The sequence below is a fragment of the Danio aesculapii genome, chromosome 10, assembly GCF_903798145.1.
Source record: "Danio aesculapii chromosome 10, fDanAes4.1, whole genome shotgun sequence".
Lineage (NCBI taxonomy): Eukaryota > Metazoa > Chordata > Actinopteri > Cypriniformes > Danionidae > Danio > Danio aesculapii.
The window spans coordinates 43475232-43500589 of NC_079444.1; the positions used below are offsets into that span (position 1 = coordinate 43475232).

At 34.1% G+C, this 25358-nt stretch overlaps 1 protein-coding gene across 1 annotated transcript in view; it reads right to left on the reverse strand.

The window, feature by feature from the left end:
* edil3b (EGF-like repeats and discoidin I-like domains 3b) overlaps positions 1-25358 on the reverse strand; it is an 80580-nt gene that overhangs the window by 41765 nt on the left and 13457 nt on the right. Inside the window, exons 4-6 of the mRNA XM_056467501.1 lie at positions 25215-25343; positions 12155-12268; positions 5243-5424 (exon numbers count right to left, since the gene is read on the reverse strand). Coding sequence (XP_056323476.1) covers positions 5243-5424; positions 12155-12268; positions 25215-25343 — 425 coding nt within the window. The remainder of the gene's footprint in view (positions 1-5242; positions 5425-12154; positions 12269-25214; positions 25344-25358) is intronic.

A 25358-nucleotide genomic window follows, 5' to 3' on the forward strand; every position in this document is an offset into this window, starting at 1 on the left:
AGGAAATTTAAAAAGAGACTCAGGCCCCGTTTACAGTAATACATTTTAGTTTTAAAATGCTAATTTTTCTACGGTTACACCTTCTGTCCAGACTATCCTGGCGTGTTCGAGCCCTGAAAGAGGCTGTTTTCATCTTAAAACGCTGCTGCTTTGTCTCAGTGTGGAGGGAGGAAAACGGAGATGTCTGAAAACGGAGGGGGGGCTGCAGACATTCGTCTACCTGATTTATTGGTAAAATTCTGTAACTTGTTTAACGGTAAGGTTTCTCTGCTTGTGGGAAAAAGGTCAAAAGGTCACCAGCTGGGCCAGTTGATGTTTCTGTATGGAGTTTGCATGTTCTCCCCGTGTTGGTGTGGGTTTCCCCCGGGTGCTCCCGTTTCCCCCACAGTCCAAACACATGCGCTATAGTGGAATTGATAAACTAAATTGGCCGTAGTGTATGAGTGTGTGTATGTGTGTGAATGAGTGTGTATGCGTGTTTCCCAGTGCTGGGTTTGGCTAGAAGGGAATCCGCTGTGTAAAACTTATGCTGGAATAGTTGGCGGTTAAAATAGTTAAAATAGTTGGGTTAAAAATACCCCAACATACAGATATGGCTACTGAGAACGCACGTTTCTGCACGCACAATACTGTAATTTGTCAACCTTTTCGTAAAAAAAAAAAAAAAACATTTCTGTGCTTTACGCAATAGCCACCAGGTGGCGCAAGGAACAACCGCTTTTCCATTGACTTAGTTGTCATGCGTGTTTAGCTGGGTTTCTTTATTTATTGATTTATTTTGGAGATAATGTATACATAATTGTATTTCCCAACTATAGGTTATTATAGCACCTTCCCAACTATGGGTTATTTTAACCCAGTGCATTGGGTTATAAAATTCAACCCAATGCATTGGGTTATTTTGATTAAATGTTGTTTTTTCCATTCTGGTATAACTAATGCTCCTATCACTAGTACTACTATTAATTTTATAATCATGACTGTGTAAATAAATAACATGCAGTTTTCAAAATTGAGGCTGTTCAAACAGTTTGAACAGAACTGTGTGTAGGTGTAATGTGTCCACAGTCATATCAGGGTGATAAAAGCACAATATATATATATATATATATATATATATATATATATATATATATATATATATATATATATATATATATATATATATATACATATACACATATATACATATATATATATATATATATATATATATATATATATATATATATATATATATATACATATACATATACACATATATACATATATATATATATATATATATATATATATATATATATATACACATATACACATATATACATATATATATATATATATATATATATATATATATATATATATATATATATATATATATATACATATATATATATATATATACACGTATATATATATATATATATATATATATATATATATATATATATATATATATATACATATAGACATATATATATATATATATATATATATATATATATATATATATATATATATATATATATACATATATATATGTATATATATATGTATATATATATATATATATACATATATATATATATATATATATATATATATGTATATATATATGTATATATATATATATGTCTATATGTATATATATATATATATATATATATATATATATATATATATATATATATACATATATATGTCTATATGTATATATATATATATATATATATATATACGTATATATGTATATATATATATATATATATATATATATATATATATATATATGTATATATATATGTATATATGTGTATATATATGTATATATGTGTATATGTGTGTATATATATATATATATATATATATATATATATATATATATATATATATATATATATATATATATATATATATATATATTGTGCTTTTATCACCCTGATATGACTGTGGACACATTACACCTACACACAGTTCTGTTCAAACTGTTTACAAAAGTTGATTTTTATTAGAGATGCCCTTATATGTATTATGCATAACTCAATTAATTTTGATTTTTTTTTTCTTTTTTTAAATAAATGTTAGCACTAGGAAACAAAACAAAAAACAAAAATGTGAAATCTGCTTTCTGATGCAAAACCAGCTCTGAGACTGCACTGAGAACATGTGAGGAGGACTAGACAAACAATTGAGCTCTTATTTAAAAGCATATTGGTATCAAACCCATCTTTAATCTGGAGAACACAAAAATAAAGTCAGATGCACGCAGGACGCCCAGCCAGAGCCGCTGGTTTAGTGTGTGGTGACCACTTAAATCATTACAGCCCCACTGAATCTCAATTTTTGTGCACCCACACTGTTCTTTCTGTCTGTTTCTTAATAAAATCTCATATAGAGCTGCTTTCACAAGTCTCTAATGAAATCTGTCTCAGAATATGATCGTCATACTGCAGGGTATTTCTGCTTTTCCCTCAAAGCTGCTTCTGTCTTGACAGCTGGCACACGCATTAGGTTTTATAGCTGTTAGTTAATGTGCTTTTAATGTTCACTGTCAAAAAAATGTCAGTGATTTTAATGGTAAAAGTCTGTAACTTGTTTAACGGTAAGGTTTCTCTGCTTGTGGGAAATGTTGTTTGATATGAGCTTCACTGATTAGCACTGTCGCCTCACAGCAAGAAGGTTGCTGGTTCGAGTCCCAGCTGAGCCAGTTGTCATTTCTGCGTGGAGTTCTTCTGCCCGTGTTGGCATGGGTTTCCTCCGGGTGCTCCGGTTTCCCCCACAGTCCAAACACATGCACTATAGGGGAATAGGATGAATCAAATTGGCTGTAGTGTATGAGTGTGTATGGGTGTTTCCTAGTACTGGGTTGCAAATAGAAGGGCATCTGCTGTGTAAAACTTATGCTGGAATAGTTGGCGGTTCATTCCACTGTGGCAACCTCTGAAATTCTCAGTTAAAATAGTTGGGTTAAAAATTCCCCAACATATAAGCCAACTATAGGTTATTCTAGCACCTTCCCAACTATGGGTTATTTTAACCCAATACATTGGGTTATAAAATTTAACCCAATGCAATGGGTTATTTTAATTAAATGTAATTTTTTTCCATTCTGTTATTACTAATGCTCCTATCACTAGTACTACTATTAATTTTATAATTATGGTCGTGTAAAAAAATAACATGCAATTTTTAAAAAATATTGAAAATTATTTATTTCCACTGCGTTTTAGGTTTCAGGTACAGCGTTTTATCCATTTATTATAGTTTGGCCACGAAGCGCGCATTTTTATCATCAATAATTTAGAGTACTAGTGAAACGGGTAAAAAAACACGACACGGAGAGGTCATTTGATAAACAAATTAGAGCTTAAATAAATGTTATAAAGCAAAAAAAAACATTACGCACACATATTAATACAGATGTTCTGTGTCAGTTAAATCAGTTGACTGTTAAAATTCACATTTTTAACCCAACTGGTTGAGTTATTAAATAAATAACCCAATAAAGGTTTAAAATAACTCAGCAAAGCACCAAATATTTAACCCAACTGATTACGTTATTAATAAATAAAGGTTAAAAATAACCCAACAATACATCAAATATTTTTTAACTCAACCATTGGGTTAAATAAATATGTTTATAACTCAGTGTTATTTAGAGTGTAGACTAAGGGCTAACAATCTAGGCGCAAAGTCTAAAGCGCATGGCGCAAAAGCATTAAGGCCATGTCTGAATGCACTTTTGCTATTTTAAGGATGGTAGGCCACAGCGCATGGTCTAACAGGGTTGTGCTTATTCTCTTAATGAGTTCTGAGTGTGTTTTGAGCATAACATGCACTAAACCAATCAGAGTCTCGTCTCTCATTCCCTTTTGGAGTCAGTTGCGTCGCTCCATGGGGCATTTGCTATTTACATGGCGGACTTTGTAAGTGTAAAAACTGAACGCTTCACTAGCGAGAAAACAGTTAAACAGAGCATCTGCAGCGCGAGGATAAAGAGCGAGACTCCTCCATTCAGCCTCTTTACTTTCTCTTTACTTTACCTTTACTCTTTACTCCTTTACTTTGGTGGAGTGAGGAAACGGTGGAAACTCACTCTGCTGAACACAACCATTAGCCGACATATTTAATTTCATTTGTTAAGCGCAAAGATTTGTGTCTAAACTATTTCTAAATTCAGTTCTGATCTCCAGCAAAGGAATAAATGAACAATAATAATGAAGTGTGGTCAAAAACACTGAGTTATATCCAAACACACGTCCTGTTCTTATGCCCCATATGGTGATGCAGACGTCTCCAAAACCCCACAGGTGGACAAATCTACACTTGTTTACATTAAAACTAATATAAATCTGCAGATAATAAACAACACTGCTAATAATAATAACATTATACAGATGCAGATGGTCATGAATAAACTGAAAAAGCCCCCCGAGGTGAAGAAGGCATGGAGGCAGTGGTGTTTATACTGATTCAGAAAATAATAATTTCTGGATCATTTTAATCCTTTAATTGTTTTCATCTGTAAAGATATTTGTGTGTTGCTGTTCATCCTGTGTGTATTCAGCAGTGTGTAAGAGTTTAGACCTGCATAGGCGCATAACTAACGCGCTCTGCTGGACTTTAGAGCAGCTTTTAGTTAGACAATGGTGCGGTCTATTTTAGTTCCTCAAATAGCAACACTCCAACAATGCGCCTTAACACACCTCCTTTGTAGACCAGCACACCCATGAGTCCACAGAGTGGTGCAAATGGATTTACTATTTAAACAACGAGAAAAACCTGAGAATTACAGTTGCGCTGGTCTGAAAATAGCAACAAATCACGCCAAACACGTCCTGCGCCTTAATGCGCTGGGTGTATAGAGCCCTTTGCCTAAGGAAAATGAATGAATGATCCCCTTCTTATTAATACAACATTTTGATTAAAAGATATTGTTATTGGTTCATCACAGCAGCATTAATTCACCAACTGGAGTATAGATTATGCGTTTTTTTTGCTTCAGAAACTCGAGCACCATTCACTTACAAAGCTGAAACAAGCCAAGACATGCTCACCTTAAAATACAAAACAAAATCACTCACCATTTACAATTTACCTCCAAACCATGTTTTTTTTCCCTGCTGTTTGAACTGCAAAGTCTAACAGTGTGTCTAATTTGTAAGTGATTGTTTTGATTGCTTTAAAGAAGACTTTCGCTATGGGAAAAATAGATCTGAGCGCTAAATAAGTGTATTACCTGAATCCAGGGATATCGGTCCCCCTCGGCCGCGCTCCAGGCATTGACCAGGCCTTTCTTATTGAGTCTGGCGAAGTACGGGAACCATTTCTGCAGGCCGAACAGAGCTCGTTGTGTAGATGAAGCTGTAATCTGCTGGTTCGAGATGATTCCTCCTTCCATTCCTAAAGGCCCGGAACATTCTGCCAGAACACAGCAAGAAAGTGTAAGCAACAATTATATTCTTGATTTATTCAACAATTGAAGGTGCAGTATGTAGGATTGAAAACACCTAGTGGTTGAACTAGGTGTTGCAGTACAAATTCAAAATATTGGAGAAAGGCTATGACACAGGTTGCCAGATTGACGACACAAATGGGAGAGAGCCTGCCTGAAGATTGAGCCTAACAGCTATTGTTTACATTTGTAATATACAGCGGGGAAATTTGTAAAGGAGCTGTTGACATGGAATTGAACCAGATTTTGCATTGCTCAGGTTTGATGACTTCAATGGCTTGATGATTCTGTGGGTCTCGTCCAACAAATCTGATATTTATTTTGTGTTTTCTATTGGATTCGGGTCAGGTGATTGGCTGGGCCATTCTACAGCTTGATTTTCTTTCTCTGAAAGTATCTAAGAGTTTCCTTGGCTGTGTTTTGGATCATTGTCTTGCTGAAATATCCACCCTGGTTTCATCTTCATCCTCCTGCTAATGTAGATGTTGGACTGAAGCAGCTGATATTCATTTATACTGAGGAAGGGCAGAGGGTTGCTGAAGAACTACTGAGAGATTTCAGCTGCTGTCTGGGCTTTCACTGCCCAACTACACCTCCCTTTCTTCATGTGTTGCGTCATTTCATTTTATTGAACATCACTTCATTTGTAAACAAATTATTAATATTATTTTTTTTTACATATATGGATTTCCTTGGTTCAAATTCAATCAACAGCATCTTTAGAAATATGTTTTCTGAAAAAAAGCAAATTGTGACGGGTTTAATACTTATTTCCCCTGCTGTATGTATAATTTGCTAATTAAAATGTGGATTTTTATAACTCTGAATCTGTGTCTCATTTCAGAGGCTGCTTCTGTCCTCTAGAAGTCGCATTTTCGTTTGCGTCGAAAGGAAAAAGTATTGATCGCATGAAGAAAGTGAGATATAGTAAGGCAGAGAAAGCTCAGACAGCAGCTGAAATCTCTCAGTAGTTCTTCAGCAACCCTCTGCCCTTCCTCAGTGTAAATGATTATCGGGCAGCTTCTGTCCTCTAGAAGTTTTTGTCTGCTCATACATTGAGACAATCTTCATGACTGAAATGAAATATGCTATTTTGTTTTCCGCCAAGGCAACCTAAAATATAATTGGCTAAACTGGCAGTGGGCTGGTTATAGAGATCAAAACAAACACAGACATTTAGACACGGTACGCAGATTCCCGAAAGAAAATTTAGCATTGATTTTCGGATAAACAAGTATGTTCACATAGCATGATACTTAAATATCTGCAAACATACAATATTATGGTATATATATATATATATATATATATATATATATATATATATATATATATATATATATATATATATATATATATATATGTATATATACACATTGAAGACAATTTATTAAATTTATTTTTAAATAATTCCCAAGCACTGTTTATAAAGATCAAGGACATTTTCAGTGTTTTGAATAATTTTTTTTCTTCTGGAGAAATTCTTATTCTTATTTCTTTTAATTTGGTTTGAATATTATTATAATTATAATTATTATTATTATTTTATTATTATTATTATTATTATTATTATTAAAAACTGCTGTGGTCAATATTATTAGCCCCCTTAAGAAAATGTTATTTCTTCAATTGTCTACAGCAGGCGTTCCCAAACTTTTCAGCTTGCGACCCGCCAAAATAACAACTCTAGTGACTCGTGACCCCCAATATCCTCAGAGGTGGTTATAATCATACAAACATTGCAAACAATGGCTCACACACACCAGTAGGAACAATATAAACAAGCTTATTGACAACACAAAAAAAGTGCAACAGTCTAAAAACCATATACTATTTTATAGTCATTATTCAGTTGTTGAGTTGAATATTAACCTCACTTAATGAGAATGATGGGCAATGTTTACAGCACAAGACTATTCTTGCTTTAATTTTGGAGATTGTCCTCTATATTTAGTCGTTGTCTTTATTTTTAATGTTCGGGAGTGCCGTAAAGGTGTCAAAGTTTAACATTGAGCTGTAAAATCACTCTGCTGCAGCTTACGCTATCGCTGTGTCATTAATATAACGTAATAACTCCAGGGATCGTAATTCAATGGAAAAATAATTGAAAGGCTGATGGCTGTTTATTTGCATGTTGTTTTTGATGTACTCATTCATTTTCTTTTTGGCTTAGTCCCTTTAGTAATCCGGGGTCGCCACAGAGGAATGAACCACCAACTTATCCAGCACATGCCCGCAGCGGATGCCCTTCCAGCCGCAACCCATCACTGGGAAACACCTATACACACTCACTCACGCACTACGAACAATTTAGCCTTCCCAATTCACCTGTACCGCATGTGTTTGGACTGTGGGGGAAACCGAAGCACCCGCGAAAACCATGCGAACACAGGGAGAACAGACATGCCAAATGACCCAGCCGAGGCTCGAACCAGCGACCTTCTTGCTGTGAGGCGACAGCACTACCTACTGCGCTCCCGCATCGCCTCTTTTTGACGTACAATTAAATACTATTTATATTTTATGCATGTTATGGATGAAATATGCCAATTCTAATAGTTTAATAACATATATGATATTTTTGGAAATCACCAAGTGATCTCGTGATCCTCCAGGGCGTCCCGACCCCCACTTTGGGAACCACTGGTCTACAGAACAAATCACTGTTGTCCAATGACTTGCTTAATTAACCTAGAAAGTCCTATTTGTTTTATATTGGGTGGAATTAAATCATTTTAAAAACATTTTACGGTCAATATTATTAGCCCCCTTTATTTGCTAGCAATATTTATTATGGATAACTCCATAACAAACCACTGTTATACAATGACTTGCCTAATTACCCTAACTTTACCCTAATTAACCTAGTTAAGCCTTTAAATGTCACTTTAAAGCTGAATACAAGTGTCTTGAATAATATCTAGTCTAATATGATGTGCTGTCATCATAGCAAAGATAAAATAAATTAGATAATTTAGAGAAATTAGTTATTCAACTATTATTCATTGTTTTTTTTTTTAAAGAAATCTGTTCTCTCCATTTAAACAGCCCGTGAAAAGCATCCAAAATGAACACCAGCGCAAATAATTATCATATTAAGAGAAGCATCCTCAATAAGGAGACATTAAGCAATGCGAAAGATTTACCACAAACACACTGTTCTTTGGTCTCGAGCGATAATATAATGACACTGTCCTCCTTTTCTCTGTTTTTCGCCAACGATTCCACATCTGAAATGCCTTCTTTCTTTAATCTGTCCTCGAAAACATCCGTCAGGTCTAAACTCTTGCACGCCTCATCCTTGGCCTCATGGATAGGCGTTGTGTCCTTGCTCTCACACACAGAAACGCTGTCTCCGCTCTCCAAACCCGTAATCTCGCTAATATCTCCTGCAGAAGCTCTCGTAATCTCACTATTGCCTCCAACAGAAGCTCTTGGCTGAGGAGAATCGAAGAGGAGACGCAAACTGCTCAGGCTTTCCCTCAGAGAGCTGCGTTTGGACAGCATGATGCATGAAAAGCCAAGCTGAACATCAGTGTATAACTCTATATACACTCCTCGGAGAGCCGTGTAAGTAAGAGTGCATGACAGTAATCTGCAGATAATTCACTTGCGCATTCATAGATGTGTTTGGCCACACCTGACACCTCAGAAGACACCAGCAAATAACACACACTTATGTAAGTGTCAGTGTGAGTTAGGAGTGCTGTTTTGTGTAATCAGTTACTAGTAGTACATTAGTAGGCTCAGACAGAATCTCTAGATTCATTCATTCATTTTCCATCGTCTTAGCCCCTTATATATTAGGGGTCGCCACAGCGGAATGAACCGCCAACTATTCCAGCATATGTTTAAAACAGCGAATGCCTTTCCAGCCGCAACCCAGTATTGGGAAACACCCATACACACTCATACACTCACACACAATCATACACTACAGCCAATTTGGCTCATCCAATTCCCCTATAGCGCATGTGTTTGGACTGTGGGGGAAACCGGAGCACCCGAAGGAAACCCACGCCAACACAGGGAGAACATGCAAACTCCACACAGAAATGCCAACTGACCCAGCCGGGACTCAAACTATCGACCTTCTTGCTGTGATGCCACAGTGCTAACTACTGAGCCACTGTGTCACCATCTGCAAACAGATCACTTTAGAGGAGTCAAAAACCTACACACAGCCTCTTCTGGTTTAGCTGCTGGAGATCAGTAAAAACTCTCCTGTCTGAACTGATGAAGCTGACAGATTGATTTCGTCTCTGCTCAGTCGATGTCATATTGGCCTCATTCACTCAGTTTCTCCTATGAAGGGCTGTGAAAGGCAGATGGCTCTTCTCCTCCAGCCGACACACACTTTTGAGATGTACCTCCAGAGATGCAGTGGTTAATGCGATGCTGAATATTTAAACAGCAGGTCATATGCTGTAAGTTTTCAGAAAAACACCAAACTCATTGTTTTGATCATCAAAACAGTGCGTGATAAATATAGATAATGTTTCTGAAAGGAAAGAGTTGAATCTGAATCATTTTGACCAGTCGAATCAAACATCGTTTTGATGAATTGTTGCTTATGTTGCTAGTTTTTTGGTGAACGCTACATCTGTGCATGTCATTAAGAAAAAAAAGGTTTGCTCCTGTAATCTAAAAGTTGAAATCTGAAAATGCACTTCTTGTTTGCTTTCAGTCTAACATATTTAGCCACGCCCCTCCAGCTGTCAGTTTTGACAACAATCAGAAATGGTGAGCAGGAGGAGTCTGGTTGTAACAACTCTCCCCAAACTCTTTTCCCCATCTTTCTGAATGAAACACCTACTTTACTACATCCAATCAGCTAGCAGTAGAAAAAAAACAAGCCACGCCCACTGTTTTTAAATTTTATATTATTTTATATAAGTCTTCTACTGGTCTAAATCAACATTATTTGTAGCTCATTTGCATAATTTCCACCCATCTAATACATTAAAGAATAGATTCAGAAAGTCCAATCAAAACAGACTTGACCAATCAGAGCAGAGTTAGCTTATAGAAGGGGGAGGGGCTTACAGACCAGAATTGATTCAAATCACAGCAAAATTATTCCAATATAAAACACACATTCTGAGAAAATTACAAAATAATTTTTTATCTTAGATGCATTTAGATGTGCTGTAGGACAATCCAACACATAATTAGGACAATTTACGATACAATACTATACAATACGCTACTATACCATACCATACAATACTATACCATACGATACTATACCATACCATACGGTATGATACCATGCAAAACTATACCATACTGTACCATATTATATTACATTATATGATACTATACCATATGATATGATACCATACAATACATGATACGATATCATACGATACTATACCACACGATACCATACAATACTATATGATACCATACGATTACATACCATATGATACCATACTATACATTACATGATACAATACAATACCAAACCGTTCGATACCATACCATACAATATTATATCATATGATACTATATCATACGATACGACACCATACAATATATGATACAATACCATACCATACAATACTTGATACGATACCATACCATACTATATGATACCATACCATTCGATACCATACCATAAAATGCTATACCATACGATACTACCCCATACGATACTATACCATATGATATGAAACCATACCATACCATACAATGCTATACCACACGATACTACCCTATATGATACTATACTATATGATACGATGCCATACCATACCATAAAATGCTATACCATATGATACTACACCATACGATACTATACCATATGATACTATACCACACAATACCATACCATACTATATGATACCAAGCAAAACTATACCATACAATACTATACCATACAATATGATACATACAATACTTTACCTTACGATACTATACCATATGATACTATACCATACCATACGATAGGATACCATGCAAAACTATACCATACGATACAATACCATACAATACTATACCATACGCTACTATACTATGGTATATGACACCATACGATACTATACCATACAATACCATACCATACAATATGATACCACACAATACTTTACCGTACCATACTATACCATATGATACAGTACCATACGATACATGGTATGATTTGATACCATATGCCATACCATACCATACCATACCATACCATATGATTCATGATACAAGACGATACAGGATAGGATACCATATGCCATACCATACCTTACAATACCATACGATATCATACCATACTATATTATACCATGTAATACCATCCGATACATGAGACAATACCATACGATACATGATATGATTCGATACCATACAATACAGGATACAATACCATACGATACATGATATGATATAATACCATATGATACAAAACCATACGATACATGATATGATACGATACATGATGCAATACCATACGATGCATATGATATGATACATAAGATGCGACGATACCACACAATACAGGATGCAATACCATACGATACATGATATGATATGAGACACGATACAATACCAGATGATGATATGCATGATATGATATGATATGATATGATACATAGATGAGACGATACCATACAATACATGATATGATGTGATACGATATGATATAATACAATATTATATGATGGTTTTTAATAAAATGAAGTGATAAAGTGGATTCTCACTTACTGTACTGGCAGTTTTGTCCCATGAATTCTCCAGGACACTGACAGGTGTAGTTTGCTTGCAGGTCTGTGCAGCTTCCTCCATTTCTGCAGGGGTTTTTCTCACATTCGTTTACATCTGAGAAGAAAAGCAGACATTAAATTAGACCTGAGAAACATTTTGAGCTGATATGCCACAGTGGTGAAAAAAAAGTTCTATCTTCATACTGATTAACTTTAAAAGTGCTTATTTGGAGCGAAATATTATTGTTTATAAAATATAGGGCTGTCGAATGCTTGATTCTGATTGGACAGTGAACATTCTAAGGCGTGCCTTTATTTTCAGATAAATGCATCATTATTGGAGTGTTTGGAGAAAATAGTAGTTTAGTCTTCAACCCAGGCTCATTGCAGATATGTAACTAGGTCTACATTTCTAGGGACAGCGATTTATGTAACTGGAGGTATGACTTCTCACTGTTTTTACAAATCCACCAGAGGCCGCTGTGTACACTTTTTAATGACCTCAAATTCTCTCGCGCATCCTCTTCTCACATAAATCCACCAGAGGTCTCAATGTACACTTTAGCTGACCAGGCTAGCTTGCTGTGGACTGGCTGACCCACCCCCTTCCCCAAACCCAACTGATAGTGTTTTCAAAAGCAATCTAGAAAAAGAAAAGCCCACGAGGGCAAGTGATTTTACCACGTTTTGAGCCTGTTGTTTGTTTGTTTATTTATTAAAATTTTTTGGGGGGGTTTTGTTTTAGCTTGTTTCTGGAACCGTTCTTCGCTAGACTCAAGCTCCACTTCACATCTCAAGTCCATCGGCATACACAGCGAGCTGCTGGGCAAATTGGTAACACCTTTTTACAGAATCGCGAAAAGGAACAGAAGCTGTCGGCAGCGTCATACCATCCCATATTGTTTATTTTAAAGATGAAATGCAGCTAGACGTACCTCTGGCTACATAATTTGAGGGCTCCAGAAATTTAGACAGGGGTATGTATCCACAATGAGCCTGTGTTGTTAGTTTTTCAGTGTAGTGAAAATAGTGTAGAATAAGTTTAAATGCTAGCATCTAATTCACTGTCAAGACAATACTAAACATCTCATGTGCAATTTTTAATTTTGTTATATGCAAACACATGAATGAATGAGTACGCAAGTGAAGTCTGTCTAATGTACAGTATGAATGGCTTTGTTTTTATTGTGGCCTGTGAGTGGATATTTAGTTGCTGTAAGATCATAGGAAACCCTAAAACATTTTTTTTTTTATTTAACTATTTGTCTTTTGAGCAAAACATTGAGAGATTTGCGTGTTTTGAGAGATATGGAAGGTCTAGTCTTAAACCTACAACTGTTTTGTTTTCATTTTATTTTTTATCTTATAAAAATGTCTTGAATTTGAGTTATTTGCAAATGTTCTTACATTGAGTTCCTTTAAAGTTAAAGTTGATAACTTTATATTTTGGTGAATTAGCATGAAGTAAAATACTCCATTTTAGGACAAAAAAAAATCTGATTGTAGGAGAAATATTGACTCAGACATGCTGTGAGATGAAAAAATGAAAAAGCCTTTATTACATGGCTATTCTTTAAGAACAGCTTGCATTGCCTAAATAATAGCCATGTTAATAAAGGCTCTTTCATTTTTTCACTTACTTTTCGATTGAATTATGATTTTATTGTATATTTTTATGAATCTCTTATCCAAGAGCACTAACAAATTAACTACCCCTCAAGCACTGTGTTTGATTTTGTTGAACTGATATGGATTTCTGCTGTATGGAAACATAAGTAAAAACATATACCTAATTTCACTCATTGCACAACTTGTACCAGTTCATATCAATTCACCATATTGCAATATGGCTGCACATATTTTGTGAAGGTTTTCCTGCTCTGACTTCTCCCTGGTCTTTTTTAACAGTACGAGAGGAGCTCAAGAGACTCATTACTGACTGCAAACGGAGGCATCACTGGAGCAGAAACTGAGATCTGCAAGGTGGAGCGATAGCTCAGATGTGGCAGGTGTCAGAGACAGAAGTTTATCACAGCAGAAAAGACCAAAACCAAACCAGCTTAACCTGGGTCACAGGAGCACTGACAGTACAACGTACACATATATACAGAGCTGCTGGATTACTTACCGCAGTTACTTTTTACAAATTACATTACAAAATTAGTTGTCAGTAATATAATCATTTAGAATAAATAGTGGTAATGTAATCTGACCACTTCTGGATTACATTTAGATTACTTTTGTGCTAACCCTTATTTGATTACATGATACAAATTGTAGTCAGTAATATAATCTCTTAGATTCCACACTTATGATAAAGTAATCTGTCTACTTTGGATTACATTTAGATTACTTTTGTGCTAACCCTTATATGATTACTTGATAACATTTGTAGTCAGTAATATAATCTCTTAGATTACACATTTATGATAAAGTAATCTGATTACTTTTGGATTACATTTAGATTACTTTTGTGATAACCCTTATTTCATTACATCATAAAATTTGTAATAATATAAACATTTTGATTATACACTTATGGTAATGTAATCTAACTACTTTGGATTATATTTAGATTACTTTTGTACTAACATTTATTTGATTACATAATACAATTTGTAGTAATAAAACTTAGATTACACAATTTGAGTAATGTAATCTAATTACTTTCGCATAACATTTTGATTACTTTTCTGATGACCCTTATTTGATTGCTTGATAAAATTTGTAGACAATAATATTATCTCTTAGATAACACAGTAACGGTAATGTAATCTAACTACTTTCGCATAACATTTTGATTACTTTTCTGATGACCCTTATTTGATCGCTTGATAAAATTAGTAGTCAGTAATATTATCTCTTAGATTACACAGTTACCGTAATGTAATCTAATTACTTTTGTATTGCATTTAGATTTGTGCTAACCCTTATATGATTACTTGATAACATTTGTAGTCAGTAATGTAATCTCTTAGATTACACATTTATGATTATGTAATCTGATTACTTTTGGATTACATTTAGATTACTTTTGTGCTAACCTTTATTTCATTAAATCATAAAATTTGTAATAATATAAACATTTAGATTATACACTTATGGTAATGTAATCTAACTCATTAGGATTATATTTAGATTACTTTTGTACTAACACTTATTTGATTACATGATACAATTTGTAGTAATAAAACTTAGATTACATATTTTGGGTAATGTAATCTAACTACTTTCGCATAACATTTTGATTACTTTTCTGATGACCCTTATTTGATTGCTTGATAAAATTTGAAGTCAGTAATATTATCTCTTAGACTACACACTTGCGGTAATGTAATCTAATTACTTTTGGATTACATTTAGATTTGTGCTAACCAGTATTTGATTACATGATACAATTTGTAGTCTGTAATATAATCTCTTAGATTACACATATATGGTAATGTAATCTGACTACTTTGGATTACATCTAGATTACTTTTGTGCTAACCCTTATTTGATTACTTGATAATATTGTAATAATATAAACATTTAGATTACACACTTATGGTAATGTAATCTGATTACTTTTGGATTACATTTAGATTACTTTTGTGCTAACCTTTATTTCATTACATGATTCAATTTGTAGTAATGAAACTCTTGGATTACACAATCATGGTAATGTAATCTGACTACTTTTGGATTACATTTAGATTACTTTTGTGCTAATGTTTATTTAATTACTTTTGTGGAAAATTACCAGAAAATTACTGTAAACAAATCATGTGTGAACAGGCTTTTTTTTAATTATGGGAAAATTTGTTCCAGAATGAGAAGTTCAATCTGTTCAATATTTGAAGTTACCGGTAAAGTCATTTTGGTATTTTTTCCACGGTTTACCAATAATTACTGTGTGAAAGAGGCTGTATACATAGTTTCCACTCAGACATACTTGCAAACTTCACAAACAATTACAAAGAATCCCCCAATAATTGTGTGTCTAGTAGACATCTAATAGACATCTACACAAAGAAAGCTTGGCTAAAACAAGGCTACATTAGGGCTGACCATGAAAATACATAGACATCTATAAATATATAGCCCCAATAAGAGACTAGTCTTCAAATACACACATTAGACAGACTTCACATGTGTACTCATTCATTCCTGTGTATTTGATGACTAGTCTATTTTTGGCCTATTCTTGGACATCAGATTTTCACTGACAGCCCAAATGTAGTCTAGTTTTAGCCAAGCAGTCTATGTTTGGACATCTTTTAGACTTCTTTTAAACACAAACTATGAAACTGCTAGTATCATATTAAATGTAAATGTAATACTTTGTATGCAAAATGTAAAGTACAGTTTAGACAAGCTTCTAGTTCTACAGGTTTCCCCCACACATCAGCAGATATGAGAAATTATAGTGGTAATCACATCACAGATGTACTTTAATTCAGTACCGAAACTGAACTCTAGAGGCCTTATTGTACACTTTTATTGCATTTTTAGTTAATATTTTTGTTTACCTTACCTTGTTTATCTTAAAAACTAACTACAGAAGTTAAAGCTGTGTGTTTTTTTTATTAAATAATATTAAAAACAAAGTAAAAAAGGGAAGAAAATAAGCGAAATAAAGGAAATAACATTTAAAACAGGTGCATTATTCAGAAATGAAATATATTGTATATGATACAGGTAAACTAATCATGGTGTTTTTTCTGCTTATTTAAATGTACTGTAAATGACCTCTGTTATAATATGCTAACCAATACAGTTCATGCTGTTTTCATCGAGATGTGGGGATGAATATGCAGTGATATGTAAATGTAGGTCATATGGTAATGCGCTCATTAGTTTTGCATTGCAGATCATAAGGCATATATATTCCACCGTTCAAGAGTAACTGATCAAAAGAAACAGCAAAGACATTTAAAATGATACAAATTGTAAGTAAAACACTCTATTAAGTCAACAAACCTGTGGTGTTGCCATGTGGGCTTGTTCTTTAAGCCTTGGCTCAAAAATACATCAAGATGATTAGAGTTATTAAAGTGGTCAGATGCAGATATTTGTCTTATTTTCTATAGATATCATTTAGATTTTTCTCTCTTTATACACTGAAAACATGATTCCTTGGATTTCCCCTTGGACCCCTCCACCCCCCACCCCAAGTTTTTAAGTTATGTGGTTGTAAACAATTTATTTGGGTGAATTAATATAAATGAATTAAATTGAAAGTTACTAAATTTAATTTGTTTATTTAAATTTAACGAATATACGTTTACAGAAATCATGGAGTTGTTTCTCCGCCAAGATCTGGCAACATGACTGAGTATCCAACATCAACAAAAGATATTACATTCAATTATATGGGTATATTATAAAGGCCACTGGTTCGAGTCCCGGCTGGGTCAGTTGGGATTTCTGTGTGGAGTTTGCATGTTCTCCCCGTGTTGTCGTGGGTTTCCTGCAGGTGCTCCGGTTTCCCCCACAGTCCAAACTCATGAGGTATAGGGGAATTGGGTAGGCTAAATTGGCCGTAGTGTGCGTGTGTGTGTGTGTGTGTATGGGTGTTTCCCAGAGATGGGTTGCAGCTGGAAGGGCATTCGCAGCGTAAAACATATGCTGGATAAGTTGGCGGTTCATTCCACTGTGGTGACCCCTGATTAATAAAAGGACTAAGCCGAAAAGAAAATGAAGAATGAGCATAGCTGCCCATTGGTGTAAACAGTCTGTTAAGTTGTTCATCAAAAAATGCCCACTCTCAAATATTCATTCATTCATTTTTCTTTGGCTTAATCCCTTATTTATTAGGGGTCGCCACAGTAGAATGAACCGCCAACTATTTCAGCATATGTTTTACGCAGCGGACGCCTTTCCGGCCGCAACCCAGTACTGGGAAACACCCATACACACACACTCATACGCTATGGCCTATTTAGTTTCCCCAATTCCCCTATACTGCATGTGTTTGGACTGTGGGGGAAACCGGAGCTCCTAGAGGAAACCCACACCAACAAGGGGAGAACATGCAAACTCCACATAGAAACGCCAAATGACCCAGCCGGCACTCAAACCAGCGACCTTCTTGCCTTAAAGCCACAGTGCTAACCACTGAGCCTGCTTCTGATCTAAACATGATCAAAGTAACTCATTTGCATAATCTCCGCCCACCCACAACACAAAAACATTCTGAAATGAGCATTTCTGACACGGAATTAAAAGACAGAAAGACCTGTCAAAACAGACTTGACCCCAGAGCTGACCAATCAGGGGTGCATTTCCGAAAACCCTCATTAGCCAACTAGAATCGCAAGTTCTGCCATTACAAGCATAGTTAGTTGATTTGCCGTTTCCCAAGTCAATCGTTCCAATGGACATTCGCAAACTGCATCGCAAGCTTAAATGCTTGCAACTACACCTCTGGAGCTGTTAGAAACATAGTTCCTGGCTGTGTTCTATTCCCTGTTATCCCCCCTATGCCCTATTAGTTTAGAACGTTCTAACATTTGAACGTGGAATTATTTTTAAAAGTTTTCTCTCTTAGGTGTAATTTGCTTTCAAAGTATTTTTACAGTTCAGTTTTAGCAATCTTCATGTTTACAATTGCGCTCCCTTCCCAGTGCACTTTGAAGACATTGATGTCATTGATGTTTGGACGTCTTTTAGACCTCTTTTAAACACAAAATATGAAACTGCTTGTATCATATTAAATGGAAATGTAATACTTTGTATGCAAAAAGTAAAGTACAGTTTAGACAAGCCTCTAGTTCTACAGGTTTCCCCCACACATCAGCAGATATGAGAAGTAATAGTGGTAATCACATCACAGATGTACTTCAGTTCAGTACCTAAATTGAACTCTAGAGGCCTTATTGTACACTTTTATTGCATTTTTAGTTAATATTTTTGTTTACCTAACCTTGTTTATCTTCATGATTACAATTGCGCTCCCTTCGCCGTGCACTTTGAAGACATTGATGTCATTTTGAACACAGCCGTGGCTCATGACGAAAGCTTTAGGTGACCTATTATTAAAAAGCGGAACACCTCCAAAGCTTGTTAAATCAAAAAACACAACAGAAGCTAATGCTTTTAATTTATAATAGGTTATTTATCTAAAGTATATATATATATATATATATATATATATATATATATATATATATATATATATATATATATATATATATATATATATATATATATATATATATATATATATATATATATATATATATATATAATACTTGATATGAAGTATTTATATAAAGTATCTGTACTGTATATGACTTGGGCCTGTTGGTTAGAACATTTCTGCAGTAGTTTACATGTGTCAAATTGTAAAAGTAGACTTAAAAAAATTTATGAACAATATCCTACTTAATCATCATCATCATCATCATCATTATTATTATTATTATTATTATTATTATTATTATTATTATTATTATTATTATTATTATTATTATTGTTATTATTATTGTTGTTGTTATTATTATTATTATTATTATTATTGTTGTTGTTGTTATTATTATTATTGTTATTATTATTATTATTATTATTATTATTATTATTAATATTATTATTATTATTGTTATTATTATTAATATTATTGTTATTATTGTTATTATTATTATTATTATTATTATTATTATTATTATTATTATTATTATTATGAAAGTAGGATTTTTTTAAATTTCCTAATAAATATTAAATATTAAACTTAATTTCTTAATAAATAGCCTCATTATTTGTTTATTTATATAATTTATATATATATATATATATATTAGAATACATGTTCGCTTTTGTAAGGGATTTTATGTTTTAGAATAGACTGTAATGTTCTCTATAATATTTATAAAGGAAACACAGGCTCTATATGTGCTATTTACATATATTTCTGTTAATATGGAAAGCGAGTGCATGTTTTTAGCAAAACTAATTGTAATACTAACTGTATTTTATTTAAAATGTGTGTGCGTGTAAAACAATATAATTTGCACAAAGAAATGATGGGGTTCTTCTCTAAAGAAGTTGTCACTCCACACCGTTTAGAGCATAATTATGGTAATTTTATGTTATAATTAACATGGTTCAAACGATGAATCTGCGACAGAGAAACTATGGGTTTTGGGAAACACTCGTCACTACATCGTTCTTTTCCCAAACGATGCATCGTACTATGATAGTTCAGCTGCGAGTTTCGTCGTTGTTTGGGAAATGCACCCCAGGTCAGAGTTAGCTTAGGAAGGGGGAGGGGCTTACAGACCTTAAGCCATATGAAATGCTGAATCATATTTTTTTAGCTTAGGTGCATGTAAACCCATTGTTGGAGTCTCCAGCACAATATTACAGGACACTTTAAGATACTAAATGACATCCTCTTTTCTGAAGAAATAGTGTAAAAATACAAAGATTTGATTTGTGCCTGAACACAGAGCGTTGTTTTCCTAGTATTCTCCATAGGGAAACAGCGCTGTCAGATGTGATTGGTCCTGATGTCTGCGATTCCTGAAGTCCAGCCAGTGGAGCAAGTAAATTGGTGTGCGGATCAGAGGGGGTTTGTTGATCTGTCACGCTGGATTTGTGCTATTGTACGCTTCTGACCTAATAAACCCACCGCTCCTGATCTGAGGAAACATTTCTGTGCCATCCTTATCAACACATGCTGCAGGATTCCGGAATACTCCAGACAGAATTCCACTTGGTAATGGAATATCTGGAATATCTTGGAAAGTTCTATTCCACACATTGAAAGTCAGAGAATTATGTATATATATATATATATATATATATATATATATATATATATATATATATATATATATATATATATATATATATATAGCCCTAATATTTCCCAATGATGTTTAACAGATTCAGGAATTTTTCACAGTATTCCCTATAATATTTTTTCTTCTGGAGAAAGTCTTATTTGTTTTATTTCGGCTAGAATAAAAACAGTTTTTAATTGTTTTAAAGTCATTTTAAGGTCAATATTATTAGCCCCCTCAAGCAATATTAGTTTTGGATTGTCTCCAGAACAAACCACTGTTATACAATGACTTGCCTAATTACCCTAACTTTAGCCTAATTAACCTAGTTAAGCCTTTAAATGTTGAATACAAGTGTCTTCAAGAATATCTAGTCAAATATTATTTACTGTCATCATGGCAAAGAAAAGAAATCAGCTATTAGTATACATTTGTGTAGTAGACATCTAATAGACATCTACACATAGACAGCTTGGCTAAAACAAGGCTATATTTGGACTGACCATGAAATATATATATATATATATATATATATATATATATATATATATATATATATATATATATATATATATATATATATATATATATATATATATATATATATATATATATATATATATAGACGTCTATAAAGAAATAGCCCAAACATAGACTAGTCTTCAAATACACACATTAGACAGACTTCACATGTGTACTCATTCATTCCTGTGTATTTGATGGCTAGTCTATTTTTGGCCTATTCTTGGACATTTCAGTTGTCACTAACAGCCCAAATTTAGCCTAGTTTTAAGCCAAGCAGTCAATGTTTGAACGTCTTATAGACTTCTTTTAAACACATTGGGCTCTATTTTAATGATCTATGTGCAAAGTTTAAAGCGCATGGCACAAAAGCATTAAGGGCATGTCTGAATCTACTTTTGCTATTTTAAGGATGGATAAATACGCTCTGCGCCTCGGCGCATGGTCTAACAGGGTTGTGCTTATTCTCTTAATGAGTTCTGCGTGTGTTTTGAGCATAACATGCATTAAACCAATCAGAGTCTCGTCTCTCATTCCCTTTCAGGAGTCAGTTGTGTCGCACCATGGTGCATTTACTATTTACATGGCGGACTTTGTAAGTGTAAAAATGAACGCTTCACTAGTGAGAAAACAGTTAAAGAGAGCATCTGCAGCGCGAGGATAAAGAACGAGCCTCCTCCATTCAGCCTCTTTACTTTCTCTTTACTTTACTTTTACTCTTTACTCCTTTACTTTGGTGGAGTGAGGAAACAGTGGAAACTCACTCCACTAAACACATCCATTAGCTGACATATTTAATTTCATTTGTTAAGCACAAAGATTTGTGTCTAAACTATTTCTAAATTCAGTTCTAATCTCCAGCAAAGGAATAAATGAACAATAATAATGAAGTGTGCTCAAACACTGAGTTATATCCAAACACACGTCCTGTTCTTATTCCCCATATGGTGATGCAGACGTCTCCAAAACCCCACAGGTGGACAAATCTACACTTGTTTACATTAAAACACATATAAATCTGCAGATAATCAATAACACTGCTAATAATAATAATAACATAATACAGATGCAGATCGTCATGAATAAACTAAAAAAGCCCCCTGAGGTGAAGAAGGCATGGAGGCAGTGGTGTTTATATTGATGTAGAAGATCATCATTTCTGGATCATTTTAATCCTTTAATTGTTTTCATCTGTAAAGATATTTGTGTGTTGCTGTTCATCCTGTGTGTATTCAGCAGTGTGTAAGAGTTTAGACCTGCATAGATGCATAACTAACGCGTTCTGCTGGACTTTACAGCAGCTTTTAGTTGGTCAATGGTACGGTCTATTTCAGTTTCTCAAAATAGCAACACTCCAACAATGCGCCTTAACACACCTCCTTTGTAGACCAGCACACCCATGAGTCCACAGAGTGGTGCAAATGGATTTACTATTTAAACAACGTGGAGAAAAACCTGAAAATTACAGTTGCGCTGGTCTGAAAATAGCAACAAATCATGCCAAACACGTCCTGCATCTTAATGCGCTGGGTGTATAGAGCCCAAAATATGAACATGCTAGTAACACATTGAATGGAAAGATGGTATTTTTGTAAAATGTTTATGCAAAATGTAAAAGTACAGTTTAGACAAGCCTCTAGTTCCACAGGTTAACAGTAAACATGAGAAATAATAGTAGTCACATCACAGATGCACTTCAGTTTAGTACCTAAATTGAACTCTACAGGTCTTATTGTACATTCATTTTCTTTCAGCTTAGTCCCTTTATTCATCAGCGGTTGCCACAGCAGAGTGAAACGCCACCTATTTCAGCATATGTTTTACGCAGCGGATGCTTTTTCCAGCTGCAACCCACTACTGGAAAACACTTATGCACACTCATTCACACACACTCACACACCACAGCCAATTTGCATTATCCAGTTTCCCTATAGCGCATGTGTTTGGACTGTTGGGGGAACCGGAGCACCTGGAGGAAACCCACACCAACACAGGGAGAACATGCAAACTCCACACAGAAATGACAACTGGCCCTGCCGGGACTTGAACCAGTGACCTTCTTGTTATGATGCCACAGTGCTAACCACTGAGCCACCATGTCACCTTTGACTTCAGCTATATATATATATATATATATATATATATATATATATTCTTCTGTTCCAGCAAATGTAAGTTCTGTGTGTCCTGACAGTGATAACAGGCCCGATGTCATTAAATCAGTGACACCTCTGTGTTTTCTGCTCGTCACACTCCGCTAAACATCCAGCAGGAGCTCAATATGATGTTCAGTCCAATTACTGACGACACCTGAGCAGGTCACGGTGACCGGGATGATATTGAGACGCAGAGAGTGTGTGTGTGTGTGTGTGTGTGTGTGTGTGTGTGTGTGTGTGTGTGTGTGTGTGTGTGTGAGAGAGAGAGTCATTCTGCAGTAACAGCTGTCTGGGTCTCAGTGTTCATCCTCAGCTCTTCTTTCACTCTGACATTAATTATAGACTGAAGTCAAATGAGGAGCGCTGCTGATAAAGGTCAGCGGTGTGTGTGTGTGTGTGAAAGAGAGAGAGAGAGAGAGAGAGAGAGAATGTGTGTGATGTGTTTGTGATGTGTATGTAACAAGTGTTGTGTGTGTGTGTGTGTGATATGTGGTGCATGTGATATATGTGTGTGTGTGTGTGTGTGTGGTTTGAGGGTGTCTGTGTGTGTTTGTGTGTGTGACTTTGTGGTCTGTGTGTGTGTGATGCATTTGGAATGTCATTTAAAAAATCTAATTTCAAACAATTCAATATTTAAACGATTCAAAATGAAAATGATTCAAAATTAAAATGATTCAAAATTAAAATGATTCAAAACTAAAATGATTCAAAATTAAAACCATTTAAAATGAAAATGATTCAAAATTAAAATGACTCAAAATTAAAACGGTTCAAAATGAAAATGATTCAAGAATAAAACAATTCAAAATTAAAATTATTCAGAATTCAAACGATTCAAATTTAAAATTAGTCAAAATTAAAACAATTCAAAATTAAAACGATTCACAATAAAACAATTCAAAATTAAAATGATTCAAAAATAAAATTATTCAAAATTAAAATGATTCAAAAGCTAAACGATTCTAAATTAAAATGATTATAAATTCAAACGATTCAAAATTCAAATGATTCAAAATTAAAACAATTCAAAATGAAAATGATTCAAAACGAAATTATTCAAGAATAAAACAATTCAAAATGAAAATGATTCAAAATTCAAACTATTCAAAATGAAATTATTCAAAATTCAAATGAGTCAAAATTAAAACGGTTCAAAATGAAAATGATTCAAAAATAAAACGATTTAAAAATTAAATGATTCAAAATTATTAAAATGCAAACGATTCAAAATTAAAATTATTCAAAATGACAATGTTTCAAAAATAAAACGATTCAAAATTTTAATTATTCAAAATTCAAACAATTCAAAATTAAAACGATTCACAATAAAACGATTCAGAATTAAAATGTTTCAATAATAAAATGATTCAAAATCCAAATGATTCAAAATTCAAACAATTCAAAATTAAAATGATTCTAAATTCAAACGATTCAAAATTTAAATGATTCAAAGTTCAAATGATTCTATAATCTAGAGCAAGTGACACAATGCTTCTTTCACATCTTTTCGTGTTACTTGTAAACCTAGTAAGAGTATCAATATCATATCATGTTATCATGAGGTTTCTGATTTACACTCTAAAAATGTGTCTAAAATGTGTGTAAAAAGGTTTCTTACTGTGTTGGCAGTGAACCCCGTTGAATCCAGCCGGACACCTGCACAAATATCCCAGAAAAGCGTCTCCACGGTCAGTCTGATTAAGTTCACACAGGCCTCCGTTGTGACACGGGTTCGGCCGGCAGGGCCCTGAAGCACAAAAAC